This window comes from Gymnodraco acuticeps, unplaced genomic scaffold (genome assembly GCF_902827175.1).
Source record: "Gymnodraco acuticeps unplaced genomic scaffold, fGymAcu1.1, whole genome shotgun sequence".
NCBI lineage: Eukaryota > Metazoa > Chordata > Actinopteri > Perciformes > Bathydraconidae > Gymnodraco > Gymnodraco acuticeps.
In genome coordinates, this window is record NW_022992265.1 from 1,524,705 (window position 1) to 1,541,979 (window position 17,275).

The 17,275-nt window shown below is 42.7% G+C and overlaps 1 protein-coding gene across 12 annotated transcripts in view; it reads right to left on the minus strand.

Moving 5' to 3' along the window:
* robo2 (roundabout, axon guidance receptor, homolog 2 (Drosophila)) overlaps positions 1-17,275 on the minus strand; it is a 284,651-nt gene that overhangs the window by 48,122 nt on the left and 219,254 nt on the right. For all 12 annotated transcript variants that reach the window (XM_034207224.1, XM_034207222.1, XM_034207215.1 and 9 more), the window contains 3 exons: positions 8,867-9,024; positions 8,491-8,611; positions 8,043-8,181 (listed from right to left, as the gene is read on the minus strand). In XM_034207224.1, the coding sequence (XP_034063115.1) occupies positions 8,043-8,181; positions 8,491-8,611; positions 8,867-9,024 (418 nt within the window). The remainder of the gene's footprint in view (positions 1-8,042; positions 8,182-8,490; positions 8,612-8,866; positions 9,025-17,275) is intronic.

Consider the following 17,275-nt stretch of genomic DNA (forward strand, 5'->3'; position numbering starts at 1 on the left):
CAGAGCTTTAAGTGTGTACATGTGCATAACTAGGCCATGCTGCAGCCACACCCCTATGCATGGATATACGTATACAATAAATCTAATAATAAAGAGCTACACCTTTGTATTGTAGAAAAACAGGCTGAATGTATAGCATCTATACTGTAGCTGGCTGTAATTTCAATTACACTGCAGTAGTCAACTGTTTGTGTTTATGTTTTTTTCACAAGAGGTTGTGTGTGCCTAGACCTGTATACATTTCAAGGCAGTTGACAGGGGGATGATGCTGGTCAGGCTTGTTGTTTCAGTCTGTAATTGAAGGGGGTGCTGGCCTGGCAGTGCGTAAGTAGTGGGGGTGGTGGAGCTGTGTGATGGTGGTCTGTCAGCCTGACAACCTTCTGCTGTCCACAGTATGTCACTCACAGGCACAGAGAACAGTGTTGAGATGAACCGATAACAAGCCACTATGTGAGCTTGACACGTTGTTGCCCCTTTAGAGCACATGTGCAGCATTTTAATAAGATTGTCGAATATTTTTGAATATAATCCGACAATAAAAACTGAAATTGTTGCAATCTGTGTGTTACTTTCAGCCTTAAATATGAGTAATACTGTCCATATATATATATATATATATATATATATATACACCACTTGGAATCCCCCAAAGCCAGAATGTTTAAAATCCACAAAGGGGCTTTAAAGGACAGCCCTGACATTACATTCTTCTTTTATTATAGCTTTTACCTCTGTGCCATAAAACTCCAAACTTGCAGCCCAACAACTATTAAAAATACACAAGACATAAAACATGGTGCTAACCCTTCAGAGATTGGAAAATGCAGTCGCAAAGTTATTTCAGAACTACACTGGCCATGTTCATTGTAATGAAGAAATATGCCACCCGGTCCAAAAGTATGACTCTTTTATGTGTTTTTAATGGCCTTTAGATGACAATAGAGCTCTGTGGCACAGAGGAGTACGGTATATTGGACTTTGGCTACACAGCTTGCTAGAGGGATGCATATATTTCTGGTTTTGGTCTCTTCAGGGAAATTGCTGATATTTAAATAGAAGTGATTTATATTTTAAACTATGAGGTATTTTAGGGTAACTGTTTACTGTGGATAATACATTGGACTATTAGATATGGCAACAGTCTTTGATTTACAACGAACATTTCTGATGTGATTTTAGAGTAACAGCATGCTATGGTCCATTCCCCTCAGAGTGGGAAAGACCCCTCTGCTCGACCATCAGGTGTACTGATGGCTGCTTGCCACTAGCAGCTGCAAAACTAATCTGTCCTGTCCTGTATTTTTTTTCACCTGCTGTTATGACATTTCCTGAGCAAGCATTCAAAGGCAGCTTTATTGAAGCACATTCCTCAACTCTGACTGCCAGTTCCTCCTATCCACACAGGTACTTAAGGAGCCATAATGATTATTTGACTGGGTCATGACTGAATGCTTTGTTCTAGAGAAAGGGGATGTACAGTTCAGGTAAGGGTGGGGGACGTGAATAAAGCATTTATTGTTGAAACTGAGAGACAGGCATCTACAGCACATTTTGTGACAAGCCTGTTGTCAGATGAAGAATAAACAAGCTAATAGAACGAGAATCCTCCCACAACATGCCCCAGGCTTCAATGGGAAGCTCAACATGAACTACTGGCTTGCAAGAGGAGGTGGAGATAAGCAAAAGAGTGGCAATGGCTTAGGGAAAACACCATGACTCCCAAACAAACAAAGATGAGAGCAAGTGAACAAGATACAAATATTTTTGAGCACTTTCAAACACCCAACCATATGCAGCTCTGCGTCAACAAACATCAGCATTCTACTGTAGGTAGAAGGTTTGCCGTGTTCATCATGCTAGTTTAAAATGATGATACATTTTGGTATGTAACATTTGCTTATTAGTGATATCATAAAGTACAGCTAAAGGTAGATCATTATTCATTTTGTATCTGAAGTTAGCAGGGCATGCAAAGTTTAGGTTTGAATTAATTTAATGAACCTCTCTGCAACTTACACGTTGATATTATAGCTCATGTTAATCAATGGAATAGTTGTGAGGACATTTTGTTTAAATCCACACATGTCAACATCATGGTGGCGCTAGAGAAAGAGTCAGGGCATCACCTAAGTCCATTTCAGTCTGGACCAAAATGGTGGACTGACCAATTCAATGGCAGAAGGACATTACCATCTAAAGAGCCATGCTAACATCATGGCTAACAAAATGTTGCAAATACTTTTGACCACGTTAATCTTGTGACCTCTAAAAATGTGACAGACATAGTTGTGACTAGGGCTGCTCGATTACGGCAAAAATCATAATCTCGATTATTTGGGTCAATAATTGATATCACAATTATTAAAAACGATTATCCATTTACTTTTAAAACATCAATTTATTGAAAAACAAATGTGAACGGTATGTTTTTAACAGTTGGTTACCCTGAACTTTAAGTATAATTCAACTGAAAAAGCAATACAAAATGTTTTTTTAATTAAAAAATAAATAATCATTTTATTTCGATTATGTTGTTTTCATAATCGTTGCAAGCCAAAATTGTAATTGCGATTAAAATACGATTAATTGAGCAGCCCTAGTTGTGACACTGTGTTAAGGTAATGTATTAGAGCCAAATATGTTATAATCTCAAAACAACAAAACAAGTGAACAGTTCAACTGCTCATACAGTTTCCTTCAGTCTGACATCTGCATGACCGAGCCCTAACCATTTGGATAACCCACGTATACATGTACTGGACAACATGCTTTTTGTTCTAGGTCTCTACTCCATCAATCTCTCAAAAGAGAACCTCAGGCTGGTCCAGGACTTATTAGGGGAAAACATGAGCCCAATCAATCTGTAATCAACTTCCTATATGGAATCAGCCTAGATGACAAGATGAGTGGAAATACTCAGGGATAAGAGGTAACAGAAAGGGAACAGTAGCTCTTTATTGAGACTGAATTGGGCATAGTTCTGTTCTCTATTAGAGGAGGAATGTAATTGCACATGTAGAAGGGCTTTGGAAAGGATAGGAGAGCCAAGTTCACTCTCCCTCCTTTTCAACAGAGAAAAGGCACGCTGTACACACACGCACTCACACAAAGAACAGAGTACACAATCATCCAACACATTTCCACGCATGTGTCGAGTCATTCAATCTTGCAGGAAGATGAGGAGTGATGGGAATGTAAGCAAAGGCCAAGACAAAGCAGCATTTTCCTGGGTTGTCAACTTGATGTGTTTGCTGCACGAAGAAGGCTGTGCAAAGATGACAACTTTATTGCACAGACTTTAAAAGGCATCACATCTCAAAAGTCCTGCAGATGATCTGCTTTGAAACCATCCGTCAGAAACACACTCACCCATGTTCCACCTTCAGACTTGTGCCAATTCACCCGCATTAAGTGAATCGTATATCTCGGTAGTGTGTCCGACTGAATGTGTGCGTACTGTTATCCACAAAATGACTCGACCTGAGAGGATCTTATCTGCTCTGTCTCTGTGTGTACATGAATGGGGCCGGCTGTAGGCAGAAGGGTTGTGCGCCAACTCTGACTCAAGATACGGCAGAGGACCAATTCAGGCCTGCTCTCTGGCCATGCTGTTCTAACACAAAGTCCCCTCTCTGCTCCATTTCATTCTGTCAGTCTGATCCAGTTTCACACCATCCAACAGCTACTTTAGCACATCCTGATCAAAAGAGCTGGAGACTACCTGTCCAGGGCTAAGAGAGGGAATCAATTAACCCCTATCGCTTCTCATCTTCCTTTTGTAAGGCCCTTAGCCAGAACTCTACTCCCTACTGGCATCTCTGAAGCATCAGCAGGGTCAGGGCCTACTGTCAGTCTGACTTACATTCAGCACCATATCCTATATTGATATAAGATCAGTTTGGAAAGACTTTGACCCTTATTGTAAGGCTGGTGGTTTGTGGGTAGTAAACTGATCCGAAATGTGCCTTTAAAAGAGTGACTTCTCTCCAGTGCCACAGTGGCAGCAGTGAAGTCTTTACTTATTCAAAAGAGGTTTGGAGCGGTCAGTATGGTAAATCTGGAAATGGAGATAGAGAAAACAAAAGAGCAAAGTATAGCTTATTGACTGATGCCAAGAAGACACTCCTACTCTTTCTCTTTCGGTGAGCGGGTGTGAAGAACAAAGGATACTCTCGTACCAAGGGCCCTGAGAAAGTCACATGTATATGCTGAGGTAAGTCATCTAGGCTTTCTTAGCAATTGAGAGGTAATTTTCTTTCTTTCCATGAGGATGAAAAGCTCTTATACATGATGAATTATCCACTGTGTATCATCCTAATTAATGCAAAACTAACATTTCTATATTCAGAATTTCATAAACAGAGTATTCTTGTTTTATACCCATTAGTTTACTGTTGACACAATCAATAAACCACTGCTGAGCATCATACTGCTATTGCACTCAGCACCCCCCATACACATGCACACTCATAAATACCAGATGTATCCACTTATATATCAGGGGAAGTAATGGAGACAGGAACCATAGCTTGCCGTCTTTTCATTTTGCTGCAGAGGTGAGAAACCACTGAAACTGGATGGTCAGCATAACGCAGACGCTCCTGTCACACTAGCTTTAACAGCTCTCTCAAATATAATGACCCACACACCTCTATCATAGACAAACCCACACCGGTGCAAAACCACGAAGGGAATGAGTCAGAAATAAAGGCTTTTTTCTGCTGAATGTTGCAGAAGCTGTGCTGTGGAGGTCAATGGGGACAGGGGGCCTGAATACAGATAGACTGCAGGACCAAAGAGGCTCTGATAAGGCACAGCAGAGGGCACAGGGGTCCGGAGCAAACAAGGAGGGAAAGGGAAACCAAAGGAGGGAATGACGAGGCCAAACACTGAGCTGGTAGCCAGTGGGAGATAACACACACTGGCAAAGTCTTTTTACTGGGATTCATAGACTATGGTGGAGACTCTTCCATTTGGAGACACAAAGCTCCCTGGTTCTCCTCTCCTGGCTCTCTGATGTGGGAGCAGCTATTCTGTACTTTCCCCAAGAATCAGCAGAGATGCTTTACAGACTGATAGTAATATGATCCTGATAGAATTCCAAATGAAGCTGCTCTTAAAAATGATATGTTTTCTGGTTTAAGGATTACTAGGGCTGCAAAATGACAAAATATATGACATTAATCTAATTTTAGGTAAACTGTCTTGGTAAAAAGATTGCACCACCATATGCGTACAATATGAGATAAAGGCTTTTTTTGTTGTTGTAATGCAATCAGCATTAAAACGTGATCATGATGTGCATTTAAGGAAAAACCATTACGAGAGTAAGAACCTGCAATGTTACCAAACGGCTGATCTAATTTCAGCAGCCGGTTATCATTCTGTCATGGCCTGGCTATTAGTACATGTATTTGTGGTGGACTACATGTATGTAACAACTCAAAGACTCCCATCCTCTTAATAATGAAATGGTTTGATTGGAATTCGGAAAGAAGCATTTGATATCAACACTTATATAAAATGGTATATTTGTTTCTTAAATAACAAGATCCTGTTATTAGGCGTTGGGTTGAACACAGTCCAGACAGTGCTTTAAAATATCCACGTCAATTTGGTTATTTCTAAATATTTCTTATTTAGATTTGGATCAAAAGTCAATGCTAATATTTAAGCTCAATATCATAATTAATGCCCCTGCAGTTATAATGCACCTGTTGTTACTCAACACTTATACAGTAGCTATGTATTTGACTCTGACATGTACCAGACTGTTATTTGAATGGTTTCACAGGGATATGTCTAGGGATTTGGCCTCATACTGAAAAATGTACCTATTGTATTACTTTGCCGTACCAAAGCTTGTTGGCCAGTCTCCTAGAGTAGAAAAGCTGGTTTGATTTTAATCCAGTTTTTTTTTAACAAACGCAGTAAAACTCCCACACAGAGGCAAAAGAGCATCACTATTGTCTCTGTCCTCTAATTGAAACAATCCTTGTGCTGTCTCTTTTTCCTTTTTCTATCCCAGAGACTGAAGCCAGTGCCATCCTGATGGGCCTTATGTCTATGTGCCAGTGTGTGCATGTGTTTGCCTGGGAGGCTGCTGAAACCACTGAGCATATTAAAGACCTGTTTACTCAGCTGAGGCTCCATTTCCCTTCTTCCTAGTATAACAATTATACACAAACACACACATGAAAAAACAGGCACGCACAAGTGTAAAGGGACCAGCAAAGACAAGTTAAAACGATTTGATGGTAAAGAAGGAGCCACTTTACTAAGTCCCTCCTTTTACAGCTTAACATAATAATAAGGACAGTGTAACCTTTTGAGGTAAAGAGCAGACAAAGACCACTCCTCGCTGCATATAGAAGTGCTTGATCTTTAATCGTTTACTCCTATGGTTAAGACCATTACTGTTTGACGCCTACGGGGTGGTGACACATCAGCTGCCTCTATTTCTTCTTGTTTTTCTGAGCACATGCCAGTTATCTTACTGGAAACTACTCCTGTGTGGGATTTTCAACCATTCTTCTGTCAGTCAGAGAAGGCATTGTTTGATGATTATTAAGTGAGGATACATGGTAGGGAAAGCAGGAACACTCAGTCACTTTAAAATACGAGTTTTCTTTTAGCCATTCAACAAAGGCAGCAGAAAATGTCAGAATTTGAATATTGCAGTCTTCGTGCTTGCTTTCTGCGTCTGCAGAATTAAATATAGTGAGGGAAACTAAAGGATTCTCATTGTAATTAGAAACATTTGTTTGGCAGTGTCTTTTTTATTGTTTTCTGTTCTTTTTTTAATATCCGAATAAGGCATAACTTCAAAGGGACAAGACGGTACGCAAGGACGGAAGCACATGACTCTCCTCCTACTCAGTTATAAATCTGTTAATTAGTGTACAAAATGAACTCATTTCCTGAGCCAACTCCCTATCAAAGGCATGAGTGAAGTACTTATATGTGTTTGCTTTGGCACAGTGCTCGTGTCGAACTGCCCAGTGAACCAAATCCTTATCAGACACAAACAACCCGCCCACGCACAGCTCTGCGGCTAGCCTTGAGAGATGTCAGGTCCACTGAGTGTATGTTTTTATGAGGTGATCCAAGCAGTGTGTGGCTGGCTAGTTTGCTAGGGACAAAAAACGCTGGTCTCTTTGAAGTCCACTCCCGACAATGACACTACTATTGACTGGGAGTTCAGTGACTCATGGTGAAGCAACAGGCCAACACACGGGACCAAGAAGCAACAGCTTTTCTATGTCATCAGTAGCTTTTTACAGGAAGTGAGCCAGACTATCTGGCAACGATGCTTTCTTGGTACAGACTTGTATTCCCTATTTTATTTGATCACTGTGTGTTTTTGCAGCTGTGAGTGAATGCATGTGTCATGTCAGCAAGGGTATAGACACTGAAAGGGGTTAAATGTGTAAGAGAGGGAGTGATTATCCTTTTATGAGGTGTCTGTGCCAAGACTTCACCTGAATAGCTGCACCTGTACACAGACACTTGAGGGCCACGTCAGCAGCTATACTATGTATCTGTATATCTGCTGTCTTTCTATCTGTCTTGGTCTGCTTTGCAATGGGGCCTATTTTCTGCTCCTGTAGATGTCTACCTTTTAGCCTCCCTGCCAACTTACCTGTCACTCACTTTTAATTGTCTAGCTCAGTTTCTGGTTGTTTTCATGCAGACTCTTTCCTTGACAAGATACAATGTCTACCCCTCTGGCTGTGGGAGCCGTGTTATGGGATACCAAAGGGTGGGCTCATTCCATCCAGAATGTGAAATATGCATTGTGTAGAGCCTAAATAAGATTTGAAATATCCCTTAGCAGCCAGGCCAGGTGAGCGCTGTCAGTGAGGGCTATGATTACTTCAAAACTGTCCCTCAGATTGACATTAATGCCTCCACAGCTCCTTTATATAACGTGCAACCTGTCACATTGGTGGTGGTGCTGCAAACCCACACATACATTTCATTACTATATTAAGGAAGCTCTCTATAGAAATAAAGCATATTTTTAAAGAATGTTCCTCTACCTTCCACGAGGGACATCAACGTCGTCTTTCCTCCAGCGTACATTTGGCTGAGGGTCTCCCTGTACTTGGCAGCGAAACTCCACCGTCTCCTCTTCCAGGACCACCTGGTTGATGGGCCTCCGGAGGAAGGTCGGTCGTTCTGCATGATGGGCACCGAGGATAGAAAAGGAACATATTATTATATAATGTAGTGGGATTATGTTAGTGGGTAATGAAAATTCAATTTCTTCTATTTTCCACACAGTGGTTTCTTCTTTCAGACTGGTGACCTTCTGTCTACTAACTCTTGCTTTCATAACTCTCTTAGTCCATTCATTCATATTTTCTATGGTCATTATATTGATAGAGAAATATAGTCAAAACCTTTAAAAGCATGATCAACAGGAATATACAATACAAAAGTCGCTCTGCGACATCATTGAAGACAACATTTCCAAATAAATCTTACCAAACACGGTGACTTGTGCTGTCTCACTGTCCCTCTCTCCGACCATGTTGGTTCCCACACAGATGTACATGCCAGCGTCGCTCTTTCGTGTGTTGGAGATCATTAACTTCCCTCCTCGAATCTAGAGAAACAGAGAGTTTTTGGTTTAATACAAAGATAATGCATTTCTTTCAGCTGTTGTCAAAATGTATTTAGTTTTTTCTTGCGTTGAACTGAAGCAACCAAATGATTATACTTTCATCAAACACTAAAAAACACTGCTAAATGTGTTCGATGATAGCAGCATGAGTTGTGCCCAGAAACTGAAAGTGAGAGACATTGACAGTAGTTCGAACTATTGAGTCCAGGTATTAAAACAGATAGAAATAGTACTTACAGTTATCCTGTCATCCTTGTCATCAATTCGCACTTTGTCTTTCTTCCAGTAGATGGTGGGTTCAGGGTGGCCTCGGGGCGGAACACACTCAAGGATTGCTGGTTCTCCTGCGGCCACCACCACGTCTGTCGGGTTCTGTCTGAAGTCATCTCGCAGCACTGACAACAAAAAGGAAATAAATAGTTCAGGAAGAGTGCAAATGTTTAAGTCTACAATTTTTATAACACAGCGTGAATGTATACAGCTTATATCGTGGCTATTTTGAATGGGGTGTGCCGCTTCATCTGACAAAGCCAGCACAAGTGAAGGCTAATTGGAGCTAATGGAGGTCCCTGAGGAGGCAGCAGAACAAACAGATACAGAATGCCCTGAAGCCTGATGTCATTCACATGTGAGAGCTCACATGGTGCAACACGGCTTCACTCTGCTTGCATGTACACACTCACAGACTTACACACTCACACCTACAGATATGTGTTAATGCACAACAAAACAGTAGGTGGTCTGGTGAACAACTATGGCCAGCTTGTATACCCCTCAGGTAGGCCTTTCATCACAGAGATAGCCTCTCACCCAGGATAGTGCTCAGCAAAACACACAACACCAGATCATTATCAAACATGGCGATCTGCTGTCAAACACACAAGCATGTCAATATGAATGCACAAATGTATGCAAACATACTAGCAGGATACACCTTCCATAATAATTTCACATACATAATACCTAATGCATTAGAAAGGTATAAACTGGGGGTAGTTCTGGCTTCCCCCCCTGCTGTGTGTACTCAAACAGATCTATCTCCATTTGATCTGCAATAAATCGAATCCAAAGAGATGCACTATATACATTTCAGCTACAGCAGTGTCCATCCACGCGGGAGCGAGGGACACATTATTCCTCTGAAGGATAAAAGGACTGAGCTTGTTGGAGGATGTTTGAAGACGCTTGAGAAGGGCTAAATTAAGGGCAGCACCATAGGTCCTTATGTAAATTCCACATAGCACCGGGGACAATGGTGGGGAGGGCTAGGATTATAAGAGGGGATAACTGGTCCCTGCGCTGCAGGCTTCTCTCATCTCTTCATTCACTCTCCTTACCCTCTCTACAGAGAGCCATTGTCTTTTTATTTATTTATTTAGACCAAGGGGGAGAGAGGCGGAGGAGGAGAGGAAGCTTTCAACCCAATTATCCTGGGGATGCACAGGGGTACAGAGTGGGACTTTTGTGTGACATGAATTCAAATGAAACCTTTACACAGGGGTAATGGGACAGAATACAGAAGAGATAGAGGATTTCTCTCTCTAATGCAGGGCTGCCCTATAAAGGGCTAAGGTAATTAGCCGAATCCAGAGTGGCGACCGCCTGGCCAGGGATATCAGCCACCACCACTGGGCTCGGGGTATTTGCATTACAAACAGAAGTCATGCTGTTTAAAATCATAGCCTGGTTTGGGCCATACACAGCCTGATGTTTTCACGATGGCGATGGATTTAATTGCTCCTTTCCATTCATTGCTGATAGCACCCATGGGATTTTGTCAGAATCAATTTTGTTTGAAACAGAGGAGTGACAACATAAACACACATTAGGTGCATCATTACGGTGCCTGTGCCACGCTGTCTGTTCTAAAGTCTCATACTACAAGGCACTATGTACGTCACACTAAATGCATCTCTGCCCTGCAATCTAAATTAATACAACAAATGTGAAAAGAGAATAATGAAAAAGAGAGAAACCATACAATCCAGCTAAATGAATACAATGTACACACACGCTTTTTTGAGAACAGGATAAACAGTGGATTGCAAACAGCAACAAGCAAACAAACAGATACCACTGGTGAGGGATTATGCCTCTGTGTGTTGGTTCAGGGCTTGCTAATACCAAGACTACACTCTAACCAGTTTGATGTACTAAGTAAATGAGGGGAGGGTTCAATCAAAACACACTTTATTAAACAATCTAATTGTAACCACAAGGTCACATTCCTACGGTTAGAGCGCAAACACACAACTTAAATATCTACTTAGTGAACGTTTCTAGCTTCATTACAGTATGAGCATGTATCTCTCAAATTGTTGCCCGCAGGCACCACTGTGGGCTGAACCACCCTCTGCCGGAGGTCCTAAAGCAAGTGAATGATGTGAATACGGCTGCTTTTCTCTGTTAATCTGTGAGAAGTGCATCTGGTATGTGTGAATCATTAGGTGGGTTTGTGCATTTGTTGTCAGAAATTGAACTCCTGCTCCAACTAGGAGGCCCTGTAGGCATTCAGATCCGAATCAGCCGACAGACATAAGGTAATTGGCTTTCTATCCCCCTGAAACACTCAGCTCTTCTTCCACTGAAAACATCTCACCTCCCATGGAGTTCCAGTAGGCCTCAAACTCTGCCGTCTTGCTTATTAATATTTATATATTATACATTTACACCCCTCTGTTGGCAAATGCTACATCTGTCAATCCTGCTGCGGGCTAAAAGAACCCATATCTGAATAATATTAATCTGTCTTTGCTTCTTCTCTATTTATTTAACTCCACAAATCAGAGGAGTGGGCTGATTGGAAAGAAGGAGCATCAGGCAGGGGGCAAAACATGGCAAACGTGCAGCTCTTAAAGCTGGCACTGTTTCAACAGCTGCAACTTTTAAAGGGGAGGGAGTCAGGTTGCAAGATGCGCAAGGAAACAGCCAAGGGGTTGAGGTCTTTGCCAAAATAAAAATACAAAGAAGACACCCACACAGTTACTCTGAAAAGCAGATTGTCCAACATTGGCAGGGAAGGCCTGTGCCAGCAACCATCAGGGAGGTCCACCTCGGTAGTGTGTGTGTGTGTGTGTGTGTGTGTGTGTGTGTGTGTGTGTGTGTGTGTGTGTGTGTGTGTGTGTGTGTGTGTGTGTACAAATAATGTGTCCCGGCGCAAATACATGACAGCACCCTTCAGCATAGCAAAGAGGTGGCAGGGCGAAGACAGGTGAGGAGAGATATTTTGTACATTGCTGCTCTTTTCCTTCCCAAGATATTACTCAGCAGAGGATGACACTGCTGGTCAGTGAGATTAGTGGGAAGTCCTGACTGAAGCGTCCAGCCTGCATACTGAGATAAGTGCTGACAAATGCACTCTGCTACAGGAGGGTACCTAGCTCTGGTTCACAAAGGTTGCACTCATGCCACAACACCGCACACTGATGTGTGAAGAATATGTATTTCCCCTCCTCAGTTTTGACATTCACATCAATATGACATTTCACCACACACAGGCAACTATGCACAAACCTGACACAACTGTAAAAGCTGCAGGGCTTGGTGTCTTTTTGTAATACTGAAAATGTTAATATTTGTGTATTTTTGTTTAGTTGTTATTACTTCCCCCCCCCCCCCCCCCCCTATTTACTGCCGAAAAGAACCCCTTTGCTTTCAGATATTCTCCTGGGTCAGGGGCTAAGAAACACAGAGAGAGATTACAACAGCTAGAAGCCCGGGGCCATACCCCGGCACCCAGACCCAGCACCTTCTACCCACACTCTGATTAAAAAATAAACCATGCACACACACACACACACACACACACACACACACACACACACACACACACACACACACACACACACACACACACACACACACACACACACACACACACACACACACACACACACACACACACACACACACACACACACACACACACACACACACACACACACACACACACACACACACACACACACACACACACACACGCACACACACACACACAACCTGTTAAAGCTGAAGAGAGGTAGCTCCAAGCTATAATATCATTTTGTTCAAGTGCTTTTTGCGCTTCATCCGGCAGAGTGCTATTACAATACCACCAGTTTCAGTTCCACCCTTAGAGAGAGACAATATATGTGTCACTTGACAAAACATACAAAATCCACTCTATGTGCTGTCATTGATGTTTTGTATTACTGTTGACGCTGAAGGCAGCAGAAGGATAATGCCACACTATATATTACCACACTGTGAAAGGAGATGTGCTCCATTTGTCTGGATGCAAGCTTTCACCCCCTCGGTCTCGCTCATTTGCCCTCCCACTGGCCAGAACTAACCTTTGCCCCCCATCCAGATGCAGAAATTACCCCCTCAGCAGGCAGGCTAGAAGCAGGTTCACACATACCCTCTATATTCCTCCACCGAGGGGTTGCAGGTCAGACCAGAGAAACAGCTGAAAAAATATGGACGTCTGGCAATGCCCACGGCTATACCTCCTGAGAAATGAGTCTCATCATTAGCACAACTCATCACCATCTCTCTGCCTGTCTTATTCTTCAGCATCAGAGGTCATTATTTTTCTCTGGCTATTTGTTTCCAATGCCACAGCTTCGTGCCATGCTTTGCTTCTCCTCCACTCACTTCCACTGGTCTGTCAGCGCTGCCTCTGCACTCTGCAGATGAAGCCATATCCCTGCACAAGCGATCATTCTCCATAGACCATGGTGAAGCCTGATATGATCTCCACCGCCATTCTCCCTATCTGCAAATCCTCAGCCAAGGGATTGTAAATAACACTGTCACTTTCACAGATAAGATGGAGGAAATATGGAAAGGAGCGAAGGTAAAGAGAATCATATGGTCGGCAGTGATGCCATAGTGGGGGAAATGGCAGGAGGCGATAACGTACAGAATGAGCATATTTAACAGAAGGAATGTTTGCTACGGCGAGAAACTGGAGGGAAAAGGGGCAAGGCATAACACAACACAGTAGGGGATGAGGAGAGGATGCCTGATCAAGGTCAAACTGAAGAGGTAGTGAGGAGCACAAAGGTGCTGAATGGATGGGGCTGACTGCAAATGAACAGAGTGCATTTCATCAAACTCATACCACATAGTGTGCCTCTAACTCTGATTCATTAGATAAGACTGAACAAACAGCCTTATTCAAACAGTAGCCCGGTCGAAGCTGATTTTTCAAAGATCACCCCTAATTTGGACTAACAAGCCCCTAGGCAGCACAATGATGACAATAGGACCGCAGTGGGCGATTCTGCTGGCTGATCCAGGACAAATGTGCCGTGCTGCTCCTGAGACAATATCATTAACTCTCAATGAACCACTTTCCCCGAACAATACCAACACGCAGACACACTCACAAGCACACACACAATTCAATTTAGCCTAATCCATGCTTTATGGTAATGTATAGCTCATTAAAATGTTAGTTAAAAACTCATTAAAATTCACTTGAAGAAGTAATGGCTTCATTACAGTAATATGCTGAAAAGCAAAGAAAAAGACAAGTAAGGACAAGGAGAAGAAAGAGAGCAGAGAGCGACAGCTTTCTAATCACTTAATTGTGTCTAAAATGGAATACATTTGCATAATAAATAACGATGTGCTGTATCCTTATGTCTATCTTTTTCCATTCTCAAAGCACTCTGTAATTAACAGCTACAATTACAAATGCATTTTGCCCAAAAATCATTTCAGTGGCAGCTCCAATTTTATTCTGTTGTCTTGTTTACGGTCACGAGTATGTTTGGGGGGCTTGGCAGATGCAGACAGTGCGCAGAAACTGGAGCTGGCTGATACTGACGAACAATGTGCTCATGGGTCTTTGTGCCTGCTCTGATAAGGCGTGATGTTGTGCTGATGCTTGTGCTCAGTCCAGAATGGACACTTTATAGCCGGAAGGGGGAGTACGACGTGAAGGAAGGAGAATAAGGGGAGGGGAGGAGGGGGTTTGTAGATGAGTGGGATTGATTTCCTGCCAATTCCAGCACAGAGACAACACAGACAGAGGTAGTGAGGCATCATGATGGAGCAGGTGGGTCTGCTTCCTGCATCGGGGAGAGGAAGTAAAGTGAGAAGAAGAGGAGATAAACAAGTGCACTCAGGCAAATGTCTCCTGTTAATGTCTTCTCTCTTAGTCTCCTATTGCATCAGTCCCATCTAAGCATGATAGATAATACGGTATGGGAGCTGCCGGTGTAATGGTGAAATATTAAGAACTCAAAGTGTTAACTCAAAGTGTTCTCTGGGCCTCCTAACACAGGGAGACTCAGATAAACAAGTCATTTTGAATCACAATTGTGTAACGCATTGGAAAGCTGCTAAATGCTGCAGATTCTCATTGACTGGCTTTTACGTAATGCAATTCCAAGCAACTGGACGCAAATGCCATTCCTTAATCCCAAATGTATTATGTCTAGCGGACCCTAGTGTTATAGGAACGAGACAAGTGAGCATTCTTTTTCATCCGTCATCTTCTACACCACCTCAAACAATGTCTTAATATCTCATTATTTCACACATCCTCACCACCACTACCTCTCACCTGCAGTGTAAATGTTAATATGTGCATCTCCACACTGTTTCTTCATGTAATAATTATTATGATGTTTAAGTGTAATAGATGTGCTGTGGCACAACGTCACATGGATCATTCATGGATACAGATTAGCTGGATCTACAAAAGTTTAGATGGTGTTTGTGTCTTCAGCATAATGGTGTGAGCTCTGCCCTCACGACATTGAGTTAGTGACCTTCCACATGGAAAGATAATCCGCAGGATGCTGCTCAACTGTGTCCAGGCTGGAATCCCTCAGAGGCCGCAGAAAACACACACACAGAAAAAGCTTAGTCTCTTATGTGGGGTGGCATACTTACACGGGCATCACGGGTGCAAATGAAAACACTGCAGTCTGATTCTGCAGTCCACTGTGCAAATCTCCATATAATCTTTAATAGCTTCCCCCTCTTTTTCTTTATGCCAGCCTATTTGCTGCAGCTCCTTCCGTGTCTATTTGATTGTTTTGGTCTATAATTGGATTGGCAGTAACGGCGAGCAGAGAGCCGTTAGGAGCTTGTAAAAGGTGTCACTCTGCTATGGCAGCCCCCGTTTTAATTAAGCTCTCGGCTGGAGTTGAGCAGCTTTTATCTTGCTTAGTGTGATGAGCCCCCAAGCCCCAAGTGCAAGTGTGCTCCACACTGTAATGCAGAACAGGCAGGAAAGGAGGTGTTCACAGCAGCTGTAGAGCCCAGTTTACTGTACTCAGCTTCTTTCCCCAGACACCAATCGGTATGCCTGGACCAAGAAGATACTGGGAGAAATAATCAAAATTAAATGTGTCTGTGTGTGTACACCAACACTGTTTCTCCTTGGGCTCATTGTGACAGAGCCCCACCCATCAGTGGTGTGCAGTCATGCGTATATTGGTGCAGATGAGGAGCCAGCCACACAACATGACGATATAAAATGGGCACGTAGAATACATTCAAATAAATGTAAAACTGCTGTAAACTCTTAACTAATCTTACTTTGCTGCCTGTGTGTGTGTGTGTATCTGTATGTGAGGCTGATGCTGTAGGCAGTGCTGTACGTGGCATAATGATTAGAGAGGTGTTCATCACAGTCCATGCTTGTTCCCCCATCCTCAATCCTCCTAATGGCCTCCTCAGATCATCTTTCCTTCAATCAATACTGCCTGAAAGGAAGAATCCCACACCTTAGGACACTTTGTTCACCACTGTATATCACAGGTGACACATGTTCCATACCAGGAATTATCCGCTGGTTCTGGATCAGAACCTTACAGAGGACTTTGAACCATGTTCTGGCATCCATCAAGTCTAAAGGTCTGGCCATGTTCGAGGTGGGTGGCTTTGCAGGGGGATGATACAGTTCAGGTTTGTGGGCAGAGGAAGGCTGTTGTCTGTCAGAAAGCAGGCGGGGTGTTACATCACATGCAGCCCTGATGTAGAGACATTTACAGAGATGTATTGATCACTTTATAGATCTTAACTCTAAAGGAAGAGCAAAAATGTAACTGGATACGGGGATGACCTTTACAACAGCCTCACCCATGGATCAGGATTTGTTTGTATCCAAGTGTGTATACGTGGGGGCTGTTTATGATTGAGGGGGAAGAAGCAATACACCATTTAGTCAGAATGTGCATCTGAAAAATTCCCCCCTGTACAACCAGCACCATTATCATCCTTAAGATGGGCTATATACTTTATGTGCGTCTGCTGAGGTGTGATTGAATGATGCACATAACATCTAAATACTGGGAATAAATTGTAGCAGTGCTGTTGCCTGCTCAGCAAATCACTGCTACATTAGGCTCACCTAAGTACCACACACACAGATTACATTTTCAAGTGTCTGTGCTGCAGAGTCTGTCAGTATGTATAGAAAGCATTTGCCCAGCACACGGCAGGGCAATGCACCAACAGCTATAATAACAAACTGATCACTCTATACTGCACTGAAATAGCAGGAGTTACACTCATATGCACTCCATTAGCCCATACTGAGATAAATACAATCCTAGGAGACAACAAACTTGCACACACAACCCACATACAGACGATTTACTACATAGCACATTCACATGTTTCAGCATTTACATGCTATCTTAA